The following is a 27,674-nucleotide window of genomic DNA, read 5'->3' as shown; positions in this document are numbered from 1 at the left end:
ATACTGTGACAGTTAGCTTTCCCACTAATTTGAGATTCTGAGAAAACTAGAAAAGTTCCTTTCTCACAGTAACATCTTGTTGGTAATGGACAGCAGTACAGAAGCGCATTCCAGCACACAAGAGAAAATGAACAGGGGACAAAAGAGCTTTTTTCTAGTTCTTCAGTAGGTTGTTTTAAATAACATTGCATATTGAAAATTAAATGTAAAAGAACACGCAACAAAATATATATTACAAGAAATTGCGTAATAAAAAGAGCACATCCCACAGTACAAGTAAGAGGTAAGTGTCTCCCTAACTACTCTGTTTTTGAGAGAGGGGCTTACTGTGTAGGTTGGATCGGCCTCCTGCCTTGGCCTCTCTGCAGCTGGGTTTCTAAGTATGCGCTGCCTGGCTTCCCTTAGGCTGTGCATCCTAACTTTCCAACTCTACCATGTACCATCCAGTTCAGACTAGACAGCTCTGCGGGGTTATGAGTTGCCTTGACTTTGAACTGTTTTTTTTCTGAGGAGCTGCTACCACCCCACTTTGTCCATTTTTATCTTTTTCAGCTTGTTACAGTACCACTCCCTATGTCTGAGGGGCTTCCTTCTCTCTGTCCAGGAGCTGTTCTCTTCTGTTGTGTGTACTAGGCAGAAGCTTGGGCCCTTGATGACTTGTAGGCATGCACGCACGCACGCACTCACGCACTCACGCACGCAGCCTCTAGCTGCCAGTGGAGAGCACTTGTGCTTGTCTCTCCTGGGGCTCAGCACAAAGGCTCCGTGTCTAGTTATGTTTCTGGTGAGAGCTGGCTGTCCGCTTTCTCCCCTAACCTATAGTTGATCACAGGTCTTTCTCAGAGCTATTTTAAAAGACTAATTGCAAAAAGTAGTATTCCCCTTCCCCTGCTTTAGTTCTAACTTTAAGTGAACTGAGTTATGTATCTTGTTGACGTCCCAAATTATTCTATCAGTTTCAGTACCAAACTCGAATGTTTCATAGACTGACTTTTTTTTTTTAAATTGAGTGCTCTTTAAAAAAAAAAAAAGGTGACCATTTGCATCTTGAATTGAATACTGTGGTTTCTAGTTATTTTAATAACTAAGAAAAAAAAACCCCTACTTACATCAGTGTGTCAGTAAGGGAGCAAATAAAATGTGTTCTGGAAAGAGCCTGTGCTCTTCCTTAAGGTAGACTGGTTAGCAGTTTGTTGTGGGTAATGTTATGAATTAATTTGTTATTTACATGGCTTCAGATGTCATCATTTTTCCCCTACTTTCTAGGAAGTAACAGCTAGCAGTCGCCACTATGTTGACAGGCTATTTGACCCCGATCCCCAGAAAGTTCTCCAAGGTGTCATGTAAGTAGTTTGCATTTAAGACTCTATCAAAAAGTCTTGTTTGTCTTCATGTTTTAATCTGCCAACTATGATAATTATGAAAATGTAGGTATAACTACACTTGGCTTCATTTATGAGTAGTTACTTAACTTTCATGACAATGTTTTATTATAAAAGTTTGTCTGTTGGTAGCTACTAATTAACATGATTGGCCTCATTTTTTGTAGAACACTTGTTTTTTATTTAAAATGTTTGCTACAGAGAGTGCTTTTACTTTTTCCTTTTGGTTTTTTGAGACAGGGTTTCTCTGTGTAACAACTCTAGTTGTCCTGGACCTCACCCTGTAGACCAGGCTGGTCTCGAACTCACAGAGGTCTGCCTGCCTCTGCCTCCTGAGTGCTGGGATTAAAGGCATGCGCCACCACCACCCGGCTTGTTTTTACTCTTTAATAGCTACAAAAGCATAATAAAAAATTGATGGTTAACAATAGAAAGCAGTGGGAGAATAGGTTAGTAGGATTTTGTTGTTGTTTTGCTTTGTTTGTTTTGTTTTTTCTCATCAAATTTCCAAGTGCTGGAAACCTAAATATCAACATTTAAAAAGCAGCTATTAGAAAAATTTAAGTTCTTGTTAACAGAAAGCATGCATATCGTTCTTTCCTTCAAAAGTTGTTTGTTCTTTAACAGGGGGGAACATTTTAATCAACACGTTATAATTGATTTTTATAACACTGCAATTGGGCAAGTGGGATAAGATTTCAAGTGACTGAAGGCGAATCTTCTCCCCTTTTTGAGTTTCAGTGGCTTTTACTTTTAATATGTTAGTTCTGAGGAAGGAGATCCAGCCCGAGGCTGCTCATGGAATTGGGAAGCATAGGACCTACAGGCCTCAATTGTGTGCAAGGAATAAGGCTCGAAAGAAGCTGAGGATGAAATGCATTTGGGGTAGCCGTGAGGCACAAATGGATGAGTCTCTTTCTTTTCCTCTTTCCTTAGTAACATTTTCACTTTTCAGTTAAATAGTACTTTACACTTTATTTTTGCTCAGCAGTGGTGTGATGAGATGCTTTGCATATAGCCTTTCTTTTGACTATAATTCTTTTGTTAAAAATAATTACATGTGGCCAGGCAGCGATGGCGCACACCTTTAGCCACAGCGCTCAGGAGGCAGAGGCAAGCAGATCTCCATGAGTTTGAGGACAGCCTGATCTACAAAATGAGTTCCATGGCAGCCACGGATATATAGAGAAGCCCTGTCTTAGGAAAAACAACAACACAACAAAAAAAACCCCAAACCAAATCAAACCAAAAATTGCATCTATGTGCACTATATGCTTTCCAGTGCCTACAGAAGCCAGAAGAGGTCATTGGGTTCCCTGAAATGAGTTACAGATGGTTGTAAGTCAGCCATTGTGGGCACTGGGGACTGAACCCAGGCCTCTGCAAGAGCAGCAAGTGCTTTTAACTGCTGAGCCATCTCTCCAGTCCCTTGCCTGTAATTCTTATTCAGAGCCAGGAAAGCTGGCTGGGACTCATTTAAAATATTTTTGCTGTATTTCCCCTTTGTTTTAGAGAGACAAGAAGAGATGATACCCTGTCCCTCTTTGTCCCCTTAACTGAGAGAATTTATGATAATTCAATCAGCTCTTTTAAAGACTAGTTTGAATGTTATTTTTTAAAAAGTGGTATGAAAGTCTCCATTGAGTAAATCAATTTTGGTTTTGACTACTCCAGAAAGTTAGTTGAGAGGGTAGGTTTAAATAACATTGCTCTGTAGGCAGGCAGGCACTCCCCCCATGGTCACAGCTCTCTAGATAGACAATGCTGGATATTGCTAAGGATTGGGGGGGGGCGGTTTCAAGACAGGGTTTCTCTGTGTAACAGCCCTGGACTCGCTTTGTAGACCAGGCTGGCCTCAAACTCAGAGATCTGCTTGGCTCTGCCTCCCGAGTACTGGCATTAAAGGTGTGTGCCACCACTGTCCAGCTAGGACTTTTTTTTTTTTTTTTAAAGATTTATTTATTGATTACATATACAGTGTTCTGCCTGCACATACACCTGCACACCAGAAGATGGAACTAGATCTCATGATAGATGGTTATGAGCCACCATATGGTTGCTGGGAATTGAACTTAGGACCTGCTCTTAACCACTGAGCCATCTCTCCAGCCCCTTAGGATTTTTCAGTTCAGTTGAAAATGCTCATTGAGTGTTTGGTATATATTAGAAGACTGCACATCAGGAGAGAGCTAGGTTTACTAGAGATCTCACCTGATAAACTTGTACCTTGGGTTATGTCTGATGCGAGTAACTAAGGTGCCGCTTGTCACCTTCAGAGACCACTATAGCTTTCTAAAAGTTGACAAGTGAGAAAATTCAAGAGTCAGAGATGAAGGGACAGGAGGAACACTGAAGTGTGACGAAGCAGAGTAGTTATGATGTGTCAGGTAGCCTTAGTGTCCCTTGAGAAGTGTCAGGTCTCAGACATGGCTAGCTGTCAGGATGGGCAGACAGAGGGAAGCTGTTTATGTGAAGCCCTGGATTGAGCATGGGCGCTGGAGTTAGCCAACAGTAGGTTAAATCCCTACCTGTGACATTGCATGCTGGGGTCCTTTCCTAGCTGTGTGATTGCGCCAATTACTCAATTTCCTTGAATCTTTATTTTGTCATCTTACAGAGACAATACCCACCTGTACTGCCAGGTTGTTGTGAGAAGTAATTCAGAAATATAAAATTCAGTGCCTGTTATGGATACTACCAGTTATCTTTAAGTGGCCAGTTATTATTGGCCAAGCTTAAGATAACTTTAAAAACAATAGGAAGAGGCTTTGAGTTCCCAAGTCTCCTCTGCGTTGTAGAGTTCTTTCTCTCCGTCTATTTGCTGCACATATGTGTTTCCTCACCCCTAAAAAAACTTTTCTTCAACTGATGAAAAAAGAAAAAGAAAAAAAAAGATTTGAATCTGTTCAGAAAACAGAAAGGAAAAAAAGTAAAAAAAAAAAAAAAAAAAAACAGAAATAGGGGGCTAGAGAGATGGATCAGAGGTTAAGAGCACTGTCTGCTCTTCCAAAGGTCCTGAGTTCAGTTCCCAGCAACCACATGGTGGCTCACAACCATCTACAATGATATCTGGTGCCCTCTTCTGGTGTAAAGGTGTGCATGCAGACAGAACATTAATTAATTAATCTTTTAAAAAAGAAAATCAAAAGTAATACAGTCTGAACTGAAGAGGAGAGGAGCTGGAGTGCTTGAATCAGACAAGAGAGTGCAAGTGCTGGTGTGATAGCTACTTATGTCCAGTGACCATCGCTCCCTTCTCTGTCAGAGTGGACTAGCTTTCCAGAGGCATAGCGACTATGGTTTTCATAAAGCTTTTTTCTTTACATACAAATATTTGTGTTTCCTGAATTACATCCTGAACAATGTCACTGTCTGACAATTATAACAAATTATAGAGTAAAAAGTGAACTATATTTTTAATATCTAATTTATTTTTAAGTATAATTGTTCAGTACAGTATCGATAAATGAAAAAGGGGACCACTATGATTTTTAAGAAAAAGGTGCACCTAATTTTTCCTTTTTATACACATTTTCTTATAAATCATAACCGACCAAAGATAGCCTGCTGCTTAGGGAGGAATAGACAAACAAGTAAAAGTTGCAGATCTAAAATGTGCAAATGGAGGAACATAAAAGAATTCAGAAGAACTATGGTTTAGTCTACAAGCCAACCAGAGTTTTGTTTTTCTAGACACATTAAATTAAGTTTTTTTTTCTCACAAAAGATTATGAAAATAAATAACATACTATCAGGAAAATCAAAATGGAAGAAATTAAAGGTAAGCAGTGAGTTTTCATTGTAGCGTGTAACTTTTGACATAACCATAAGCATAGAAAGCTGCCTATGGATAACCCAGAGCATGCAGAAGCAAGTCACCTCCTTGGTGAACGCAACCTTTTTGGGAAAACTGTATTAAGAAGCAGTTAATCTAATGTAACTTTTTGTTGCTAGTATAACATTCAGTGTAAACTTGTATGATTGTTCTATATCAAAGGCTTACATACAAAATCCAATCCTGGTTTTTTCCTAAAAGAGCAAAGTTTCATCTGGGCACGGTGACACATGCCTGTAATCCCAGTACTCAGAGGCAGAGGCAGGTGGATCTGTGTGTGTGTGTGTGGGGGGGGTTGGGGGGAGGATGTGTGTGTGAGGGGGGTCTGCAGGTGGGAGAGGAGGAGGAGGAGGAGCAGCGCAGTTTTATGTGCATAACTGAATAGGAGATAGGTGTGGCCTGAGTTGTGTGCAGGTAGGGGTGGGACTCATGAAGTGTAGTAGACTTTGCCGTTACAAAAGGGGGGGTAGGCTTAGTAGACAGATGATGCTGTGTGAATGCTGAGCTTTCTCTAGTATGGAGATCTGTATGTGACTTAGACGCAGAGAGATGGAACATTACACCCATAATTCTGGCACACAGGGGCCAGAGGCAGGAGGAACTTGAGTTGGAGGCCAGCTTTGGCTGCATAGCAAGTTCAAGGCCAGCCTGGATTATGTGATACCCTGCCTCAAAACAACAGCAGCAAATACCAAAAGATGGGTACAGTACAGTTTTTGGCAACCTTGTTGTGGTATCGGTTCAACTATCTTAAATCTCATAGTTGAAGTGTTAAAATTTTTTGTCCATCGTGAATCAAACTCCTTAAAGCCCCCCTCCCTGTCCACCATATGCCATGTGTTCAGTAACATCTGAACTAGGTTCCTGGTCTGGTTTTTATTTTAGCGATCCTTTGAAAGATCAGCTGATGCTCCCTTGTGACCGTGCATTTATATCCCTGGGTTAAGAGGCAAAGGTGACATGAACGAACACAGCTGGCTCTACAGTTTCAAAGCGGAGTCTAACCAAAGCTAGCCTATGTCCCTCCAGCCACTCCCAGCACAGTCATTGCCATGGTGTGAACTGTGAGGCTCTCACCAAGAACCAGGTTCTAAAGTGCTTTATAAAGGGTTTAATGTGCTGCTGAGATGACGTGGTTTTTGGCAATGATGACTGTTTTCTGATTCCAGAAAATGATATATCTCTGCTTTTGATATAGTCAGGTTCCCTGTCAGTCAATATGTATAAAAAACCAGCATAATAGAGCAGTGCTGTGACAGGGCAGTCCTGAATTTTAACAGTAGTGCTCTAAAATGAAGCAGCCTGGGAGTTATGGCCATAGTTCATTAGCTCAGCTCGACATTGGCTTCCTGCTATAAAACACCTCTTTCTATGCGTGTATGTGTGATGCTGACTTTGAAGGCCTGCTATGTATTTGCTTATATATAACACATCTTTTCATATGTACGAGGCACCTATTTGCTGCCACATTATTTTGTAATGTTCTAACACATTCTTTGATGTTCTTTTGGAATGCTTAGGTCTAAAATATGAATATTCCTCAAAATGTTGGAAATTTGTTGAACAATTATTTATTAAGTTGTATACTTCGTGTTTTGGAGAAAATAAGGTGATTTATAGTCATGTTGTTAGAACAGAGTTAAATCCAGCAAATAGTCTAATTTCAGAGGCAGTATTTAATTTGCAAAATCATTCATTAAGGCCGGGCATGGTGGCACACACCTTTAATCCCAGCACTTGGGAGGCAGAGACAAGCAATCACTGTGAGTTCAAGGCCATCCTGGTCTACAAAGTGAGTCCAGGACAGCCAAGGCTACGCAGAGAAACCCTGTCTCAAAAAAAAAAAAAAAAAAAAATCATTCATTAAGGGTAGATTTAGTCAAGATACATTGTGTACATGTATAAAATTATCAATAAATAAAAATATTCTAAAAAGAATATTTGTTTGCTATTAAGAAACTCTAAGATGCTATAGAAAAATTAAGTATTTACTTTAAAATATTTTAATTTTATGTAAGTAGCTGAAATTATGTTTAATTATCTGCCTCACAGAGTAATTTATAAGACTGAGCCAAATTCACAACAGTTTTCAGGCCTGTTCTTATCGTACATGTGGTAGGAGTACAGTAAGTGTTTAAGTTGGCTTGAGCCAATTTCCTTTGCAATGTTTGCTGCTTTAGCCCAAGGATGCAGCTTGGTGCTAGAGGAGACTTGCTTAGCATACACAGGGCCCAGGTTAGATCCCAGAACGGGGAGGAAAAATGATTCCTAATTCAAACTTATAAGTAATAAATCATAATGGAGCTCATTTAAAAATCTCTTGTAGGTGCTGGAGGCTGGTCCTAGTTACGCGCTCTCCCTAGCCCTGAGGTCTAGTTACTGAAGCAGCTGACGAATGGCTAGTCGTTAATCTGAAATAGAAATCATGTTTAATGGGATGTGAGTCTGTGTATCTCATTCTCTAGCAGGCTTAGGAATGGAAAGCTCAGCATACTTGGATGATTCAATAAGATGTCTTATTATAGTGCCTTCTTTTTTGAAGATGTTGCTTTATTTTTAGCCACTCACAGATATGTGGGATATTTTTCCTCCTTAATTTACAACTTATTGTCTTTGCTAATAAGAGTTCATAAGTGGGCCTAACCTTATACTCAGATTGTAGTTTTTAGTGCCTAACATATTATTCACTGATTTCTTACCATTTAGAACAAAAATGACTAAAATAGTATTTTCTTCTAAATAAGAGCTGCCTCAGGTAATCGAGAAATACCACTGGCTTAGAATGAACTGGTGTCGCTAGTCTATAGCCTTATGTTATTTTATTTTTAGGGATGATAGGTTTTAAGCTCAACTTTATACTTTGACTATTTAGAAATAAATATAGGCTTATTCCTGATTAAAACCTTGTGTCTTCAGTGGGTCTAGATTCCAACTCTTTTTTTTTTTTTTTTCTGTCTTTTTTGCCACTATTTTAACAGCAAAGTGTACTGTTTATTTTTTCCTCTATGCTCTAAATTAAATGTATGCTTGTTAGGCCTTGTACATTGCATTTAATATTTGGCCCTTTGTTTCTAATCTCTTTCAGAGCAAAGTAAAGGGAAGTGAAGTAGAACATTCAATCTCCATATAAAACTGTGTGTCCTAAAGCCATTCACTGGTGTGCAGATTGTGACTTGCTGAGCTCTTTACCTGACAAGTGCATTAAGGTGCATTTGTAGTTTTAATATCAATTCCTCCAGCTCCCCAAATGGGCTATCTCTAAGACATAGGTTTAAATCTTTCTTCCTGAGTGTTCTTCTGTTTTTGTTTTGTTTTTTAATATTTATTTTTGACAATTTCATGCATGTAAACACGTATCTTGATCACCCCCAACCCATACATAGGTGTGTTATTTTGGCTTTGCTTTAGTGTCTAAAGTCAGAGGAGAACTTTGATTTGAGGGATTTCTTCTCCAGGCTTCCTATGTTTTATTGTCCCTAAACATGAAAGAGTTTGAGAACCTGCTAAGTGCCTGAGCACCATGCTGTGAGTGTCTGTAATGCTGAGTGTAGCTTCTGTCTAGAGGATTCAGAAGGCCAGTGGAGTCAGGTAACTCCAGACACAGTCCGTCTCCTTTGATCTGATTGCAGAGAACCACGGTGATGACCAGCATCACACACTTAGCTGCCCCTCCTGACTTCAGGCTTGGCAGCGTACCAACCTGGCCACATTCCGCTGATATTCCTTAGGCTCTGCTCTCTTCATGCCACTTCTGTGATAAAACACATATCCATCCCCAGGCCTCTCCTCTAGACTCTCTTCTCCCTGTCACTTTTGTTTCTTGCCACCCTAAATGGTACCTTCTTTTTCCAGTTGAGGTTCCTTGTATGTGCTCCTAGAAGTTACTGTTTTCACATTCAGCCTCACCTGTGAATAGGCTGTTCTTTCTCTCTCGCGATCTACTGACCCAGGTCTGACCATTTCCTACAGTTCAACTTACCCTCCCATTGCCTCAAAAATCTTTTAAACCTATAAGATATAAAAATATATTTTTAAGCCTTTATTATAAATACTACATTTCTCATTTGGCTGGCCTTACACTGTTAGTAATATTTTGTCTCTCCATATAGATTGTAACTCTTCAGACTAGGCATCCTATTGTGTGATGTTTTGTAGCCTTTGCAACTCCTAGTACAGTGCTGAGTTCATCAGCTAACTGGTGACTTTCAGAAGAACGGAAATCATGCCTGCCTTTCTCCCTAGCATCAATAAACAAGATAGGCAAGAGATTGTGTTCTCCTGATGTCCTGGGAAGAGGATGTCTAACTGAAAGTTAAAAATGCTTTTATTTGTATACAGACATAGAAAAATGAAAGATACCGAATTCATTTTTCTTTCTCATCGGGTTGCTATATAGGCTTTATGTGTAGAAGGAAATGGGAAAAAAATCATCTGCCATAGAAGACAGAATTAGTTCTTTTGTTTTAGTTTTGGGTTTTTGAACCAGGGTCTCCCTGAGTAGTCCAGGCTGTCTGGAATTAAACTCATGATCCTCCTGTCTCAGCCTCCTCAGTGCTGGAATAACAGGTATAAACTCTAAGCCTGGTGACATACTTGGATCTCCCACTTAATATGGAGTTCTCAAAATCAAGCAAGCACACGAGCCTGAGCTGCAGCTTTCTCATGTGAAACAGGGCTGATCTTACCAAGGCTGCCATGAAGATGAAATAGAGTAGTAGCACTCTGGAGTACTGTGTAAACCTTAAACAGAGATGGGATGGATGCCTGGATAAACAGACAGACAGACAGAGAGATAAACAGATAGATTAATCTTATTTGATTTTGTTATACTGATGTCTTCACTGCGTTTACTTTTTATAAAAGTGCTCCTCTGGAGTACATTTTAAAGAATTATTGTAAGTAATAATCCATATAGTGACATCTCTGTCAGGCTTACATTCTTGCCCGGAAAGGGAATGGATTTATATCCTAACAAAGTGATGCCTGTGCTGCAATTAAAGGCTCACAGAGGGAAACCTACCTAAAACTGGAGCTGTCAGGTCATCCTGTGGGGAGTGACATTGACATCAATCTTAGGCCAGAAGATTGAGGAAAGAAATGATTTGTTGATGACAGGTAGACTGACAGATTCTACTGTTCCTAAATGTGACTGTTATCTCTTTTTGTTTTAACAGTGTCATGAAAACGACTTTCCAGGCCGTTAAGAGTAACCACTGAATATATTTAATTTGCTGGCTGTCAACATACCTATGTAACAGGAGTATATTTACTTACTGGAGCCAAAGCATTTTTTTTAAAGACATTGATTCGAACTATAAGATAACAATGGTTTTGGCAGGGCATCTGTGCGTGCAAGCGAGCATGTGTGTCTTTTGTCTATAACCCACTTTACTTCAGGGTGTTTAGAATGGGCCCACAAATTACTGCAGGGACAGACATCTAACTTCTGCTTAGTTTAGGAAAGATGAAGGGGAAACTGAGGAACAGGGTTGAGAATTTTGTAGTAGAGAACCAAAGACACAGCAGGCGCTTGTGGCACAGGTGTGCTGGCTGCACTTAGCACAGGCGGAGAAAACACCAAGAATGGGAGATAATGAAAGTGCGTGACCAACTGCCAGGTTAGAATTGTGTCTCTAAGAAGAAAGCAGTAGGCTTAAGCACGGAAGTAGGTCCCAAGACGTACAGTCTCACTACTGTTCTTTACTGAGGTCTTGGTATTTTACTGTTGTATAATTGCATATCAGAACTTCATTAAAAAAAAACTTAATAAGTCTTATTCAGCCTAATAATCTCATAATGAATAGTTAACTATCTATTTTAAATAATCCAGAAGATCTGAGGGAACATTTATAGGGAGGGTTAGATCAGTCTTGAAAGACCTACCCTCAGATATTGAGCTAATAGAAAAGCCTGAAGTTTCAGTGTTTGCCTCAATACATAAATGTGTGATGATGTCAGCTTTCAGCACATCTCTATAAACATACCAGGATTCCTCTGTGATAATTGAAGAAGATAATTATAGAAGAGGCTCAGTTAACACTTGTTGTGTATCTTAATTAGGTGCTGAGGATTGAACCCAGGGCCTTGAGCATCTTAGGCAAGCTCTTTGTCATAGAGCCATGCTCCCAGCCAGTAAATGTGCTTGGTGTTGGAAATATGTGTTCATTTGTTGAGTTGGGTTTTTTGTTTTTTACTTGCATCCCCCTGTTTTCCTACCAGATCGTGCTTTGCTAACTCTGCATTTTTTTCTAAGAGTGTAACTTTCTCTGGCCCCCGCCCTGAGACAGGTTTCTCCATGTAGCTTTGGCTGTTCTGGACTCACTTTGTAGAACAGGCTGGCCTTGAACTCACAGAGATCTGCCTGCTTCTGCCTCCCCTAGTGCTGGGATTTTACAGGTATATACCACTGTGCCTGGCAAATTGTAACTTTCAAGATGGCAAAATATTCTTACATATTATAGACCCCTGCTGTTTAAAACAGGGAGAAACAAAAATGTTTGGGGAAAGCATATTTTGGGATACAAAAGAAATGGGTAAGCTAAAACCTGAGTGCCACCTGACAGTAATCTTAATACTCCCTGATCTAATTTCCCCTTATTATTTGGTAACACTGTTATACTATCCTGCAGTGTTTTAGGTTTAGAGTAACAACACTTACTTAGTACACCTAATCCCCAGAAGAAAAGTAATGCTTTCCTGCTTATAGAGATCAGATGATCTATAGTGTTCTGATATGTAAATGCTTAGGTCTGACTACATTAGAAGCCTTCTGAGGTAGTTGGTTTTGAGAACTGCCAGAGTCTCCTGAAACAGCTGTGTGGTGTTGATGATTCAAATACAGTGATTTTTGATAAACTGGTTTTCATTTTCCAAAATGTTTAACTTTCTTTAAAAAAAAAAAAAAAAAAAAAAGATTGATTTATTATTATGTATATAGTGCTCTACCTGCATGTACACCTGCAGGCCAGAAGAGGGCATCAGATCACATTATAGATGGTTGTGAGCCACCATGTGGTTGATGGTAATTGAACTCAGGACTTTTGGAAGAGTAGTCAGTGTTCTTAACCTCTGAGCCACCTCTCCAGCCTAAAATGTTTAACATTTAATGAAAGCAAAAACAAATTTTTATTTATATGACATACATACCACAGGAAAAATAACATTTGCTTTTTTATTTTTAATTAATTAACTTAACTTTATATCTACTGAAATTTCCCATCCTTCCTCTTGTATCAGCCCTTTCTCTTCTCTCAGTACTTCCTCCCCACCCCACCCCCATGCATTCCTCCTTCCTTTCTCTTCAGAAAAGGGGAAGCCTCCCATGAATTTCAACTAGCCCTGGCATATCACATTGCAATAAGACTGGGCGCATCTTCTTTTATTAGGCTAGATTAGGCAGCCCAGGAAGGGGAAAGGGGCCCAAAAGCAGGCAGCCCAGTCAGAGCTCCTGCTCCTGCTGTTAGGAGTCCACATGTAGACTGTCACATATGTGCAGGGGGCCTAGGTCTGTCCCATGCATGTTCTCTGGTTGGCGGTTCAGTCTCTGTGAGTCCCTGTGGGCCCAGGTTAGTTGATTCTGTAGGTCTTGTGGTGTCCTGTTTCCATTAGTTGTTGGTAAAGCCTCTCTGATGACTGTTATGCCAGGCTTCTGTCTACAAGTATAGCAGGAGATCATTAGCAGTATCAAGGGTGGGCTCTTCTCTTTCATGGCGTAGGTCTTAAGCTGGACCAGTCATTGGTTGGCCACTCCCTCAATTTCTGTTTCATCTTTGCCCCAGAACATCTTGTAGAAGGGCATACTGTAGATTGAATGTTTGTGGCTGGGTTGGTGTCCCAATCCCTCCATTGAAAGTCTTGTCTGGTTACAGGAGATGGCCAGTTCAGACTCCATATCCATTGCTAGGAGTCTTAGCCAGGGTCTCCCTCATAGATGCCTGGGAGTTTCCATTGCTCTAGGTGTCTAGCTCATCTCAGCCATGCCTCTGCCCGCTATTCCAATTGTCTCTCTCCGTACTCTCCCTCTATCCTCCCCCGACCTAATCCCTCCTGTTCCCATGCCATTTGCTTTAAGTTTGTACAAAAAAGGGTTTTCCATTTGTTTGTAAAACTAACACTGGAAGCCGGATGTGGTGGCTCATGCTGGTAGGATTTGCTGAAAGCGGCGGAGGCAGGAGGGTTGCATCTGGGCTACACATTTGCCAGGCTTGGTGGCGCACACTTTTAATCCCAGTACTCGGGAGGTAGAGGCAGGCAGATCAATGTGAGTTCAAGGCCAGCCTGATCTATACAGTGAGTCCAGGACAGCCAGAGAAATTTTGTCTCAAAAAATAAAACTAACCTTGGAAGTCTCCTTGGACATCCTTTCACATGTCTGAGGTGCCCTTGGGTGCAGTAGTGCTCCCTCTCCACCTTATTGCTGTGTGGAAACATAGCCCTCTGTGTTCAGTAGCAGACAGTTCTTACCAGTTAGGACAGGTATTTTAACAATACTTTACTGGTAATTTTGAGTTTGTTTTGCCTTATTTAATTTTTTCTACAAATCTTTGGGGCCATTCATGAATTTGTAAACTGAATAGACATTTATAGAGGTACTCTTAATTCAGAATGTAATTTTATTTTTGAAGAACTCTGCTTTGTATGGCTAGAATAAAAACTGGCAAATATATTAAACAAACACACACACACACACTTTGGGGTGTTGAATGTGAGTGGGTATATGAGAATATAGGGAATATATGAGAGTGAGTGTGAATCCCCAGAAAGCTTGTTGAGCACAAATAGAGGAGCCGTGCTTCTAAGGTCAGGTGGGAGGTGGAACATAGTGGTACTTGCTACAGAGTCAGGAAGGTTCCATCGGCTGGTGGGTTGTCGCCCACTCCCAGAGCTGTGCTTGCTGTTGTACAGGCCCACAGCCAGTTAGTACCTGTCTCTTCCTTCTCTTGAGCAGCCTGGCTGGCAGGAGTGTGGCCTTGGGGTGTTTTACTAGTCTCTGTACTTGCTTTCTCAGGGCGTTGTACGATAAAGTGGAATGAGTTAGTCTTTGGTACTTTCCTATGACGTCTCAACTCACTTGTTTGTTCTGCTTTCTTCCCCTGTATTCAGAGATATGAAAAATGCTGTAATTGGAAACAATAAACAGAAGGCCAACCTTATCGTTTTAGGAGCTGTTCCAAGGTATGCTTGTGTCTAACTTACTTTTTCCCATTCTTGCCAAGTTTCCTATGTCCTTCCTCAAATATAAGATCCTCTTCACTTATCATATTCTTTCTCGTTTTTTAAAATAAATTTGTTTTTAAATAAATGCCTTAAAGTACAGTCACCATTTCTAAGGAAACATATATACATAAATGCGTGCACGTGCATGCATGCATGGGACATCAGGGCTCATAGAATAAGGGATATGGCCGTAAGTGGTGGAGGTTGAGGACTTGAGAGTAGCTCTTTGGCAAGCTGGCTCAAACTGGCATGGGATGATTAGAGAGAAGAAAGCTTCTCATTCACAAAGCACTTCACAAGGACTCTGAACATTTTCGTTAAGAAAATTAGTAAGAGGCCCTCTTAGTCCTGCTACTCTGAATTCAGGGTCCATGTCTACTTTGCATTTAAGATTCAATAGAACTCGGCATTGGGAGTCTTCATATCCTGAAGGGACCCACCAAGAAGTGGGTAGCATGGGGATGGTGCGGTTTCTACAGAACTACTTGCTTACAACTTTCAGATTTATACTTTGTTAAACTGAGATACTTATTTGTACAAAGTAAGACAATCTTTTAGTTTTTTTTTCTTTTTCTTTTTCCCGTCTCTCAATGTTTTCTCATTGAATTAGTGGATGATATAAATAAATACTCAAAAAAATCAAGTAAGTTCAGATAACCATATTTTTATTTATTTTTTCACTTTTTTGAGATTATAATATTATACTATTTTTGCTTATTTTTCATCTCTCCAAATCTTCCCTCTCGCTCCACTTCCTTTCTCTTTAAAATTCATGCCCTCGCCTCTCTTTTTATTAGTTGTCAGTGTGCACAGGTACATGCATGCGTATGTGCACACATATTCATTCCTAAATGTGTAAGTTCACCCTGTATATTGTTACTTGTATGCATGTTTTCAGGCCTGACCAATCTATACTGGATAACTGGTTAGCATGCTTTTCTTTGGAGAAGCCTCTGTCCTGTTGGCAGCATTCCTTAGTTGCCTGTTCTTCTTTATGTAGGGCTGGGGCCTTGTGAGGTTTTCCCTGTCCATGTTAGCATATCTGTTGGTGTCCTCTGTGTTTAGTCATGTGGTGAGACTTTCTGGTGCAGCTTCTGACATTCCTAGGAAACACAATCTTACAGCAACTTCCCTGTCACTCTGCCTCTTACAGTCTTTCTGCCTGCTCTTCTGCAGTGATCCCTGAGCATTGGCTGCAGGAGCTATGTTGTAAATGGTCAGTTGGGAGTGTGCTCTACAACTCTAGCCTTTGCTGTGTCCACCATATTTTTATTATGTGGGATCTATTTCCCACACTGCTTTTATTATACTACTTTGTTACATTAATTACTCTTTGTTTTACAGTCTGTTTACCAAGTCCCCTTATTTTTTAGGTTGTTGTATTTGCTTCAACAAGAAGCCTCAAGCACAGAGCTGAAAACTGAATGTGCAGTGGTGCTGGGGAGTCTTGCAATGGGCACGGAGAACAATGTCAAGTCTCTGCTGGACTGCCACATCATCCCTGCTTTACTGCAAGGTGTGTGGGGAGCAGCTTCTGCATACTCTGTTTACAGGGTTTTAACTTGTGCATGAAAGCGGTGTCTTATTCTCGGAAGTGATAGCACACACCTTTAATCCCATCACTTGGGAGGCAGAGACAGGTGGATCTTTGTGAGCTCAAGGCCATCCTGGTCTACAGAATGAGTTCCAGGATAGCCAGGACTACACAGAGAAACCATACCTTAAAAAAAAAAAAAATCAGTCGATCAAGCGTGTTTCATATGTAATTTCTTTTACTAGGACTACTATCCCCAGACCTGAAGTTCATTGAAGCTTGCCTCCGATGCCTACGGACAATCTTCACCAGCCCTGTCACTCCAGAGGAGCTGTTGTATACAGTGAGTTTGGGGATCAAGATAAACTTGTTTGTCAGTGTGTTTCTAATTTGCCCTAATTCACCATAACTGTTAGATGTAGAAGTCTCGGCAAGTATTTGATGTTCTGCTTACTTGGAATATTAAATGTTGTAGACTTTGTAAATGGGTGAGTGACAGTTACACGCTTTGAGGACTTGCAAACTGTTTTTCAAGGCTTATTTCTGCGTGGTGATTATAAATTAAGGGAGTATGTTTTTCTAAATTATGAAGCATTTCAATTTTATGCCTTGGTAATTTTATACCATAGAGACAGTAGAGAATTTAAAAGTGTTAGATGTCAGGGCAGTGGGTGGGGTGTGGGCAGCCACAGAATTGTTTAGTGGACTAGCTGACTGGACTGTAGTGTCGGCTGGGAAGCCACTCAGGCACTAAATTCAGAAAGTACAGCGAGTAAGGGGAGGTTTGTATTTGGGAATCTAACTTTTCTGACAGGTAACTGGGGGCGGTTATGTAACTTCCTTGTTCTTTCTATCATGTATGGACTATAGGTACAGAAATTCAGTTGACAGAGAGGGGCACACATGAGGAACCGGGCTAGGGGTTGTTGGAAGAAACTAGTGAATCAGAGAGCAGCAGAGGAAAGACAGGAAGTGGATTAGGAGGGAGCGGAGTCTTGGAAGCTGGTCAGCCCCCTTTCCCTCCACTCATTCTCAGCCTTTTGGATTTTTCTGGCTTTTTTGAGGTCTTAGGTTTGGTTTTGTTTTTTACTACTTGTGACAGCACAGAGAGTCACACTAACGTGTAAACAAGGGGCAGGGACTCCACTTTCAGGGAATTACAGCCTTCTCTTTTCCTACTTAGCCCTTGCGTGGCTCGGCCGCCCTTTCCCCCTCACCTTCTGTTTCTCTCTGTAGACCAGCATAGTTTCTTGGGGAAATTTGTTAGGTTGCAGACTTTTAGGTCTTCCCCAGACTTGCAGAGTCAGACTTAGTCATTGAGAGCAAGCATCCTTTGGACATAAGCATGGCTTTGGAACGTGGTCCACCTTCACTAAAAAGCTTGAGCCAAGTTTTCTTTTCTATCTGGCTCAGTCTAAGAATCCCACTTCAGTTTGTAATTGCTTTTTGGTTGGTTGTTTTAGTTTTCATTTTTCAGAGACAGAATTTCTTTGTGTAGCCTTGGATGTCCTAGACTCATTTTGTAGACTAGGCTGGCCTCAAACTCACAGAGATCTGCCGGCCTCTGTTTTCCCCAGTGCTGGGATTATAGGTGTTTAACATTGATCCAGGCATGTAACTGCTTTGCATTACAAATGGAAGATCTTGGACAGCTTGGCAGCAGAATTCTCCTTTCCTCTGCCACCAAGTGAGCAAAACAATGGCCTATAAAATATTCTTATGTGTATGTATGTGTGTGAGTGCTGTGCATGAATGTGTGTATACTTTCGTATATATGGTCCTGTGGTGTGCACATACTTGCATTGGTGTCCTTGCACACTTGAGGCCAGAAGTTGACATTGGGTGTTTTCCTCAGTTGCTGTCCACCATACAGATTGAACCCAGAGCCTGTAGACTTGAGCTAGTCAAGCCAGCTGGCCTGCTTTGGAGCTCACTCTCTCTATTCCTATGGTGGAATTGCTGGTGGGTTGCTGTGCTCCCTGGCTCTTCTGTGGGTCCTGGGAATCTGAACTCCTGGTTCTTGTGCTTGCATGGCTGCTTGGATAGCAGGTACTTTACCCACAGAGCCATTGCTCCAGCCCACTAGTGGGCTTTATGTGAAATGTCCTGTCCTGGGTACATTGAAAGCAGCTAACTGGCATTATGGTTGCTACTGGTGCTTACCATAACATCCCAAGACCTAAACTGTTTTATATGGTACTTCTTCCGTATAAACTGTGTAACAGTATTTGTGCTAATATGTCACCCCATCACATTTAATTTCAGAGTTGATTTTTTTCCCTACTCTTTGCAATGCTGCTGTTTTATAGTGAGAACCTTGGTTACTTTTGAGAGAGAAGTTAAGTTTCTTCTTATGTATTTTATTTGCAAGAATGACTACGAAAACATCTTTCCATATCCTGTGCTTGAACAATTCTGATGGCCATGATGCTTTTATTTTGTTGTTCTTTAAAGAGACTTGATTTAATGCCATTAAGATAAGAGGCTTTGCTGTGTACTTGCTTGTAGAAAGACTGTCATGTATATGCTTAAGGCCTAAGTTCCATGTTGCTGTTGGCTCCTTCCCTTCCATCCAGGATGCCACGGTGATCCCGCACCTCATGGCGCTGCTGAGCAGGTCCCGCTACACCCAGGAGTATATCTGCCAGATCTTCTCACACTGTTGCAAAGTAAGAGCTAGAGAAACGTTCTCACTGTAAACCTGTCTGTCCTCTTGTAACAAAGAGCTGCTTGTTGAAGCCTGACACACACTCTGGCTTGCTCTCTGCTGTGAGTGTGATACTGGGGTGAGTGCTGTTTGCCATCTCTGAGCAGTGTGTAGGTTTTATTGACTTGAGCATACTGTTTGTGTCCTTATTGAGGGCTTTAATCTATTCACTTAAAGGAAGTGCTGAGGGCAGTGTGGGAAGAGTGCAGAGCAGTGGCTCCTTGCTCCGCCCTCCACAGCCCTCCATGTGCTTAGTGTCAGAAAGCTCCAATTTCTGTGCTTTCAAAGGCTCCTTTTTTTTTTTTTTTTTTTTTTTTTGCCTATTTTGAGACAGGGTCTCTCAGTGTAGCCCTGGCTGTCCTGGAACTAGCTCTGTAGACCAGGCTGTCCTGGAACTCAGAGATCTGCCTGCCTGTGCAATAGTCCCAAGTGCTGGGATTAAAAGTGTGTCCTTTTTTTAGTATGAATTTTGAGAGACAGATTTGGACCTTAGAGAAAAATCAAGAGACTGAGAAATCTAAAATAATTATGGAGCATTCATCTAATTGTCCCATGGGACAGGACAACTGAGAAAGCTCATGTGCTGATATGATCTCTAAGATACATTGTGAAGAGAATTTGAAGGATTAGAACAGTGTATTTAATGCTCTACCCTTTGTATAAAATGGGATAAAACACACACATGCATTGCTTATTTATAGTTTGTTTGGTCTATTCTGGTTTTTGTTGATGTTTGTCTTAAAACTCACTATGAAGACAGACTGGCCTCAAACTCTGCCAGCCTCCACCTCCAAGTGCGGGGACTAAAGGTATGCCCTACCACACCTGACAGCTGCTCTTATTTAAAAGCCTAGGCTGGTTCTGAGTAATGACCCTTCTGCTCAGCCTTCAGACTAAGAGATTATAGGTGGAGGCCACAGTGCCCAGCTTTTTTTAAAAAGTAGGAATGAAATATCTTAATATTTATGCTTGTGAGCCTAGCCTTTAACAGCTGAGCCGTCTCTCCAGCCCAGTATGAAGTATCTTAAAGAGCAGAACATCATAGTTAGGTCCCCTCATGTCACAGAAAGGCTGGCTTCAGAGTAGAGGGAGCAGAGGTACAAGTGTCTTCCGTTCTCATCTCTGCCAGGGTTTGCACTAGTATTTTCTTACTGTTTAGTTGTTTTGAGTTCTTTGTATAATCTAATGTCAGTTGAGTAAGCCTTTAAAGATTTTCTCCTATTCTGTGACTGCCTCTTCACATGTTCAGTTTCCTTTGCTGTACAGAAGCTTTTTAGTTTCAAGAGAGTCCAAAATGAGACAGATTTGTAGGAGACCTGTTGTTGTTGGTTTTTTTTTTTTGTTTTGTTTTGGTGTGTGTGTGTGTGGTTTGTTTGTTTGTTTGTTTCTTTTTGTTTTTTTTGAGACAGGGTCTCTCTGTGCAGCCTTGGCTGTCTTGGACTCACTTTGTAGACCAGGCTGGCCTTGAACTCATAGCAATCCGCCTGCCTCTGCCTCCCCAGTGCTGGGATTAAAGGCGTGTACCATTGTGCCGGGCAGGAGACCTGTTTTTTACTTGACTCCCTGTAATCATCTCCATCATCATGTTTATAGTGAGCAAGCTGTTCCAAACAAGTCAGATCATTGAAAGCATTTGCAGCAGTGCCCACCACACAGTGAGCACCTAGTGGGTAGTGCCCGTAGTTGTGTGCAGGTGTGTAAATGAGCCGGGAGGGAGGAAGATATGCTTAAAGCCTGTGCCTTGAGACTGTCATCAAGCAGTTATAAAGGATGCTGCACTCCATCCTGGATGCATAGCTCTGGCCATGTATCATTATAACCTAAGGTTGTACACAAGGATATATCTCAGTCACGTAGAGGATGGGGGTTGTGGCTCCTTTGGGGTTCAGATATCAGCTATCTCACGTATCAGATATTTATATCATGATTCATAACAGTAGCAAAATTACAGTTATGAAGAAGCAGGGAAAATAATTTCATGGGTGGGGCTCCCCACAACATAAGGAGATATGTTAAAGGGCTGTAGCACTAAGAAGGTTGAGAACCACTGACTTAGATTTTTTTCCATTCTTTATTCTTGAGTGGTAAGGAGGGAGATATAGACATGCCATGGGGCAGTTACGGCAACACACACACACACACACACACACACACACACACACACCTGTCTGCCTTGCTTTGAGGTCCAGTTTGTTCAATCATAGCACAACTGAGAACTGTGTTCTGTGGGAAATGTAGTTTAAGTAAGCGTGGTTTTATCAGAATCATGATTTTTGTTAATATGTTATTATATTCTCTTTTCTTGCAGGGGCCAGATCATCAAACAATCTTATTTAACCATGGGGCAGTACAGAATATTGCTCACCTATTAACCTCACCCTCTTACAAAGTAAGATGTAAAAAGTTATGTCAGATTTTATTTTCATTTTCATCAATAGAAGAAGCCTGCATATTTTATTGCTTCTTCTATAGGTGTGATGAGGAGTAGGTTTCCATCCGTCCGTCCGTCCATCCATCCATCCATCCATCCATCCATCAGGGTGTTTGTTCCATCAGTAAAGTGGTACAGGGCGTGTGTTACTATTGCATGTTCTTCTCTTGGAAAAGTTGTCCTCTTCTAGTCTTTCATGACGTTTTCTGCCATGAGTTACGGATTTTCATTTGTGAAATAGTTATTTAAGGTTTCTATAGTCTGTTTGTAGTGCTGAATTCATCGCTTAAACTGATGCCTCCAAGTGTATAGGAGCAGTGGCTTTGGCTTTTATATTTGGAGCCTTTCTTTAGCTACACAGACACAAACCTACAGTATATGTTTACATACAAATCAACATCTAGAAGATATTCTGTTTTGTGTTTTGAGTTAAGATGTCAAAAGTTTTCAGGCTTAATAATTTTTTTATTGTCTTTTATGTATAGATAAGGAATATTTACAATCCATTATTAAAATCAAGTCAAAACTTTTGCTGTTCACAGTTGCCTAGCTATCAGGCTGTAGAAATAGTGGGACATTGTCCTGTGTCTTGTTAAAACTAAATTAGTCAGAACAAGGAAGCACTAAATTTTGCTCTCTATCTGCTCGTGGTGACAATGGTCTGCTTTATTGACTTAGTTTCCTTACTGGTAAGTCTCCACCTTAGACGTCTACTGCATGGTTATTGGTCATGGTGAAAGCTTAGAAGATAGGAATGCACATGGCCCTACCCACGGGGACTCACCACCCTGTCTCTCAGCTTCATGTCTTCTATTATTATTATTATTATTATTATTATTATTGTTGTTGTTGTTGTTGTTGTTGTTGTTGTTATTATTGTTGTTATTATTATTATTAGTAGTAGTAGTAGTAGTAGTGGTAGTGCAGCAGCAGCTCCTCCTCCTCCCTGAGTCCAGTTAGTTCCAGACATGTCCAGATGGGTGTGGGAGCATGCACTGGGGCACAGATACCTACCAGTGGCCACATCCATAAAGAAAAGTGAATTTCCCCTCAATAGCCATCAGCTGCCAATAAGATATAGTAGGGGTTAGATAAGATCAAATTCGTGGTATACGTGTTTGAAACGTTGAAAGAATCTTTAAGACATACTATTTTTAAACACAGTTGTACAGGTGCTGGCAGTTGTCCTGTTACTGCCCAGTAGCCTGACCCAGGTGGTACTCCAAATAGCCTTTCCTGAAAGCGCAGAAGGAAGAGACACCGCTTTTCAGGAAGTTTCATTGCCCCTTCGTTTGTGTCGTCCTCCAGCTTCTTTAACTCCTCATTTCTCAGTCTCCCATCTTTTTTGCCCTAGATTTATTGGCACTTAGCAATTTTTATTAAGCTCCTTCCTTCTACCTTATAAAACTTACATTTTATATAAAGTTTTCTTAGATTTGATTAGGTATTTTTCTGTTGATTTTTGACTGCTATTTTCTCACTTTTCGCTCTCTATTATTTCAAAAATTACCCGTTTCTGCTATAGTCTTTGCATTTGCACGTACTATTATTATTATTAGTGCTGTGGGACCATCTTTCGTTTAGTTTTTCCCATAGTCCTAATGAGTGAATGTAGGCCCATGTGCATGCTAGCCAGGCAAGTACTTCATCAGAGTTGTGCTTCCTGCTTACTCATAGTTTAAGTAGAATTAAATAATTATTAAAAGGAGGAGTTTCTATTCTAAAGCATTAAAATCATATTTCAAAAATTAAGCAATTTTAATAAACAGATGTTTTGTTTTCTTCATTTGTTTTTGCAGGTTCGAATGCAGGCACTGAAGTGCTTCTCAGTCTTAGCCTTTGAGAACCCGCAGGTGTCGCTGACCCTGGTCAATGGTAGGCTGGAGCTTTCGCTGGCACTTACGTGATTGAGTTTATGAACATCACAGACTCAGAGGACTTTCTTACACTTTGATTTTGTCTTGTTTCTAGTTTTGGTCGATGGGGAATTGCTGCCGCAGATATTTGTGAAGATGTTACAGAGGGATAAGCCTATTGAGATGCAGCTCACATCAGCCAAATGGTAAAAGTCAAAACAGCATGGGGGAAACGCCATTGGCTCGCTGCCATCTTCATCTTGTTGCGAGTCTGAAGCCGGAGCTTCACTACGCTGCCTCACACTTTTCTAAACTGGGCGTGGACTCTATACCTGGTGTGAGGATCAAGGCTGTCATCTAAAACTGTTGACAGAAAGTTATTAAATCTTCCATGTGCTCTCCTTGTCTTTACGGAGACGTAACATAAGTAGATCAGATATGGGCAGTTCATTCCAAATGAAGAGGCCTGGCGTGTTTGTTGAATTATCAGTACATTAGTATGTTGACTGCGCACTGTACGGAGTTCTATGCTGTGTTTAAGTCTCCAGTAGAAAACTTAGAATTCTGTATTATAGGTTTCTCTGCTTGTTTTTTGTCTCAGATTCAAACTGAGTATTTATCTCTTGTTAATACCTTAATGGTCTCACAGAAATAGTTTTTTAAAAACAAAAAATAGAATATGCTTGACAGTGAGGACAATACTATAAAAATTTTAGCCCTCTAGAATTTAAGTAATAATTCTACTGGTTTGTTTACAGCCTTTTGCAAAAGCTGAGTGTGGTGTGTTTTAGTCCCTGCTCGCAGCTTACTGAGGAACTCAAGCACAGAAAAGCTCACTAAGTTTCTGGAGGACCTAGTTTCTGAATATTTACTGCCTGCTTTGGAGGCACATGTTCTTTTTATTGTAATTTTAAAAATCACTTTCATTTATTTACCTTTTGTTGTGCATGCATGTGCACATGTGCATATGTGTACCATTGAGAGCATGTGGAGGTCAGAGGACAACTGATCAGAGATAGTTCTCTTCATGTGGCCATGTCGGTCCCAAGTACGGAACTCAGGGTGTCAGGCTTGCCAGCAAGTGCCTCTGCCCACTGAGTCACCCTACTGGCCCTATTTTGTTTGATTTGTTTTTTAATTTTTATTTTATTAAATTTCATTCAAAGCTAGATATAGTTATGGAGTAAATTGCTTCTTGGTAGACTTGAATCACTGCCCAGCCGCAGAGCTGCTGTTGGGGGCTCCAGGCCCTTATGTCTGATGGAGCTGCACTGTCTCTGTGGTTCCGCTGCTGGAGACTTGGAGTACTACCTAAGGCCCTTAAGCTTCTAACACTGTATTTTAATATGTCTTTCCTTTTTGTTAGGAAAATTTTAAGCTTTAAAAAATATAGGAGGAAAAAAAGAAAAGAAAGAGAGAGGGAGGGGAGGTGTAGAGAAAATCAAAAGAACTTAACTTTATGCCCAGCACCTGGCGTTAAAAATATGTGTACTCATTCCACTCACTGGGACGTTTATTTTGGAGGTTGGTTGTTGTTTTGGTTTTTCAAGACAGGGTTTCTCTGTGTAGCCCTGGCTGTCCTGGACTCGCTTTGTAGGCCAGGCTGGCCTCGAACTCACACTGATCCACCTGCCTCTGCCTCCCGAGTGCTGGGATTAAAGACATGTGCCACCACGCCTGGCTCTTTTTACTTTTTTAAATAGCTAGCCTACTGTTTATATATGTATTAGTTTTCTTTATTTCTGAGCTAACTGAATTTCATGTGAGGAGTGTCAGAATCTTATCACTTAAGTAATAGAATATGGGTTTTCTTTGTTTTTTTCTGTTTTGTTTTCACCCCATTAACTCTTAAAGGCACTTAGTATTTCTTTAATGCTTTAAGCCTCAGGAGTAATTTATGTCATTTTATTCCAGTTTAACTTACATGTGCAGAGCTGGAGCAATTCGGACAGATGACAGCTGTATTGTATTAAAAGTAAGCCAATTCATTCTCTAAAAATGTTGACTATGAATGCTGATATTCTTGTTTATTTTTACACACTTGCATTATGGTATGGGTGCTTTGCATAAAATGTTATCAAATACCATGCTTTCTGTGGTATACCATGTGGCCAAAACTGAGTTTATATTTATATGAATATCACAATAAAATTCTTTTGTTATAACTTTTCTTTTTAAAGAGTCTAACATTGTACAAATATATAAAATTTAGATGAAGTAGAGCTATTTGCCAATTACACAGATAAAGACATACATCTCCCCCACAGCCAGAAATAAAAAAACATAATAAAAGTAGTAAATAACAGAAAACAGTCATTATCTATTATCTGTGTTCCAGGTCAGATGCATCCTGACCTTCGCCAAGCCTGGGCAAGGGACCGTTCCTAATAGCCAGGCACAGCAAGCATGCCTGAGAGAGACTGGAGCCTGGGTGTAGCATGCCTGCTCCTAACAGCCAGGCAAAGCAAGCATGCCTGAGACTGGAGCCTGGGTGTAGCATGCCTGCTCCCGCCTAGTGTGGAATACTTTACTAACCCCAGTTTCTGGATATGAAAATGGAGGCAGCGGGTCTCACTCAGCTATCTCATAGAAGTATTGTGAGGGTGGACATGTATCAAACACATCCCGGCCAGGCAGTGGTGGTGCACACCTATAATCCCAGCACTCGGAGGCAGAGGCAGGAGGATCTCTGTGAGTTTAAGGCCAGCCTGTTCTACAGAGTGAGATCCAGGAGAGCTAGGGCTGTTACTCAGAGAAATCCTATCCGGAAAAACAAACAAAAGCCACATTCCAATGTCTTATTTGCTTTAAAGAACAAAACAAATGTATTACCATTGTTGAAAAGATGAGTCCCAGGATCATTAACAACATTTATGTTTAAGCTGAGTAGTGGAGGCTCACACCTTTAATCCCATCGTTCAGGAGGCAGAGACAGGCAGATCTCTGTGAGTTCAGGTCAGCCTGGTCTATAGAGTGAGTTCCAGGCTTACACTGGGTAAACTGGAAAAACAAACATACAAAAAAAGAATAGTATGTTTACTTATGAGACTGAGTCAAGCTTGAGGCCATCTTGAACTAGTTAGTGAAACCCAGCCTAAACAAAACAAAGCACCAAGAAATCATACATAACTAGATAAACTAGTGACTAGGTTGATTAGTCCTTGGCAAAAAACTTAAGATGTCCTGATAAACAGCTGTACATAGACTACTAAAGGCTTTCATGTATTTATTTCTCTAGCCCTTATTGTATTCTTTTTTTGTTTCGTTTTGTTTTTTGACACAGGGTTTTTCTGTGTAGCCTTGGCTGTCCTGGACTCGCTTTATAGACTAGGCTGGCCTCGAACTCACAGTGATCTGCCTGGCCCTGCCTCCTGTGTGCTGGGATTAAAGGCGTACGCCACCACACCCAGCGCCCTTATTGTATTCCTTCTCATCATTAACATGGGTTTACTAATACTATCTTCAGATGGTTCAGTTGGGAGCATTAAATTTGATAACCCATGAATTTATAGGATTAATAATGTTAATAATTGGGTATGTTAGGAAGCGAATGCAACCTTCCCCTCAGAAGCCTACCAGCTGAGTGGTAAAGGTTGAACTAATTGGCTTCTGTGGTAAAATTAGAGCAGGATAATGTAGCTGTCGTTGAGGCATTTATGCTCCTTTAAGTAACCAATAAAAGTCATTGCTTTACCAAGTTTTAGGGAAAAAATGAGCAGAAATCTAATAAGTAGTGAAGCATAGTTGACTATAGTAGTCAGGACAGTTTCCTATAACTATTAACACTTGTCTTCTTCTACGTAGCCCTTGAAGCGGAGTCGCCAGCCTTAGAGATAATAAATACACAGGTTAGTTTTAAGAGCGCAGTATAGAGACGGTAGTAGTGTCAAGGTGCTTAAAGCACCTTGGAAATAAAAATGGTTTAGTGGGTACCACACTCACTCCAGCACGGTGTTGGGGAAACCTAACAACTGTGATTGATATGGCTCACTGACATATTAAAGCTGGTGGAATCCGAGAGGGACAAGAATATGGCAAGTTATATTTTGCTTTTGTAACTGTAGTATTAGTTCTTAAAACAAAAATAAAAGTGATCCCAACCACATCACTAAGAAAAAAGGATATCCTTGCTGATTAAACTGCCGGCTCTTTCAGGGTGAGCACATAGATGGGGCAGAGCTGTTGATATGGTTTGTCTGTCAGGATCTCTCAAATGTCTTTTATAAGGCTCTCCAATAATGTTTGAAGGCAAGTTAGTGCTTCTTTTAACATAATTAAGAGCTTAGTATGCTAGAACAATCTGCTCTGAATTTTGCTGTTTTCACATTTAAACTTTTTTTTTCCTCTAAAAACCAGTTGAGGAAACACATCATACAAACATGACTGCCAAGCAATAGCACTGGATTGATTTAGTTACCAAATGCTCTTCATCAAACGTCTACCTTTACCAAAAAGCAAATAATTAATCTCCCTGCTTTCAGACTTTGCCTTGTTTGGTTCGAATGTGCAGTAAGGAAAGATTGCTAGAGGAGAGAGTTGAAGGAGCTGAGACACTCGCCTATCTGATTGAGCCAGATGTTGAGCTCCAGAGAATCGCTAGCATAACCGACCACCTCATTGCCATGCTTGCTGACTATTTCAAGTATCCCAGCTCAGTGAGCGCCATCACTGACATTAAAAGGGTATGTTCTTCTGGACTTTTAAAGTTTTCTT

The 27,674-nt window shown here is 40.7% G+C and overlaps 1 protein-coding gene across 2 annotated transcripts in view; it reads left to right on the top strand.

Annotated features, from left to right (window-relative positions):
• The window catches only part of Armc8 (armadillo repeat containing 8), an 88,416-nt gene that overhangs the window by 17,146 nt on the left and 43,596 nt on the right, over positions 1 to 27,674 (top strand). The window contains exons 2-11 of one of the 2 annotated variants that reach the window (XM_051140713.1): positions 1,267 to 1,343; positions 14,320 to 14,391; positions 15,807 to 15,949; positions 16,213 to 16,310; positions 18,544 to 18,636; positions 20,983 to 21,063; positions 22,905 to 22,980; positions 23,077 to 23,167; positions 24,876 to 24,936; positions 27,443 to 27,643. In XM_051140713.1, coding sequence (XP_050996670.1) covers positions 1,267 to 1,343; positions 14,320 to 14,391; positions 15,807 to 15,949; positions 16,213 to 16,310; positions 18,544 to 18,636; positions 20,983 to 21,063; positions 22,905 to 22,980; positions 23,077 to 23,167; positions 24,876 to 24,936; positions 27,443 to 27,643 — 993 coding nt within the window. The remainder of the gene's footprint in view (positions 1 to 1,266; positions 1,344 to 14,319; positions 14,392 to 15,806; positions 15,950 to 16,212; positions 16,311 to 18,543; positions 18,637 to 20,982; positions 21,064 to 22,904; positions 22,981 to 23,076; positions 23,168 to 24,875; positions 24,937 to 27,442; positions 27,644 to 27,674) is intronic. The other variant, XM_051140714.1, reaches the window with a different exon arrangement.

This window comes from Acomys russatus, chromosome 32 (genome assembly GCF_903995435.1).
Source record: "Acomys russatus chromosome 32, mAcoRus1.1, whole genome shotgun sequence".
Lineage (NCBI taxonomy): Eukaryota > Metazoa > Chordata > Mammalia > Rodentia > Muridae > Acomys > Acomys russatus.
This window is presented reverse-complemented; position numbering and strand designations above follow the sequence as displayed.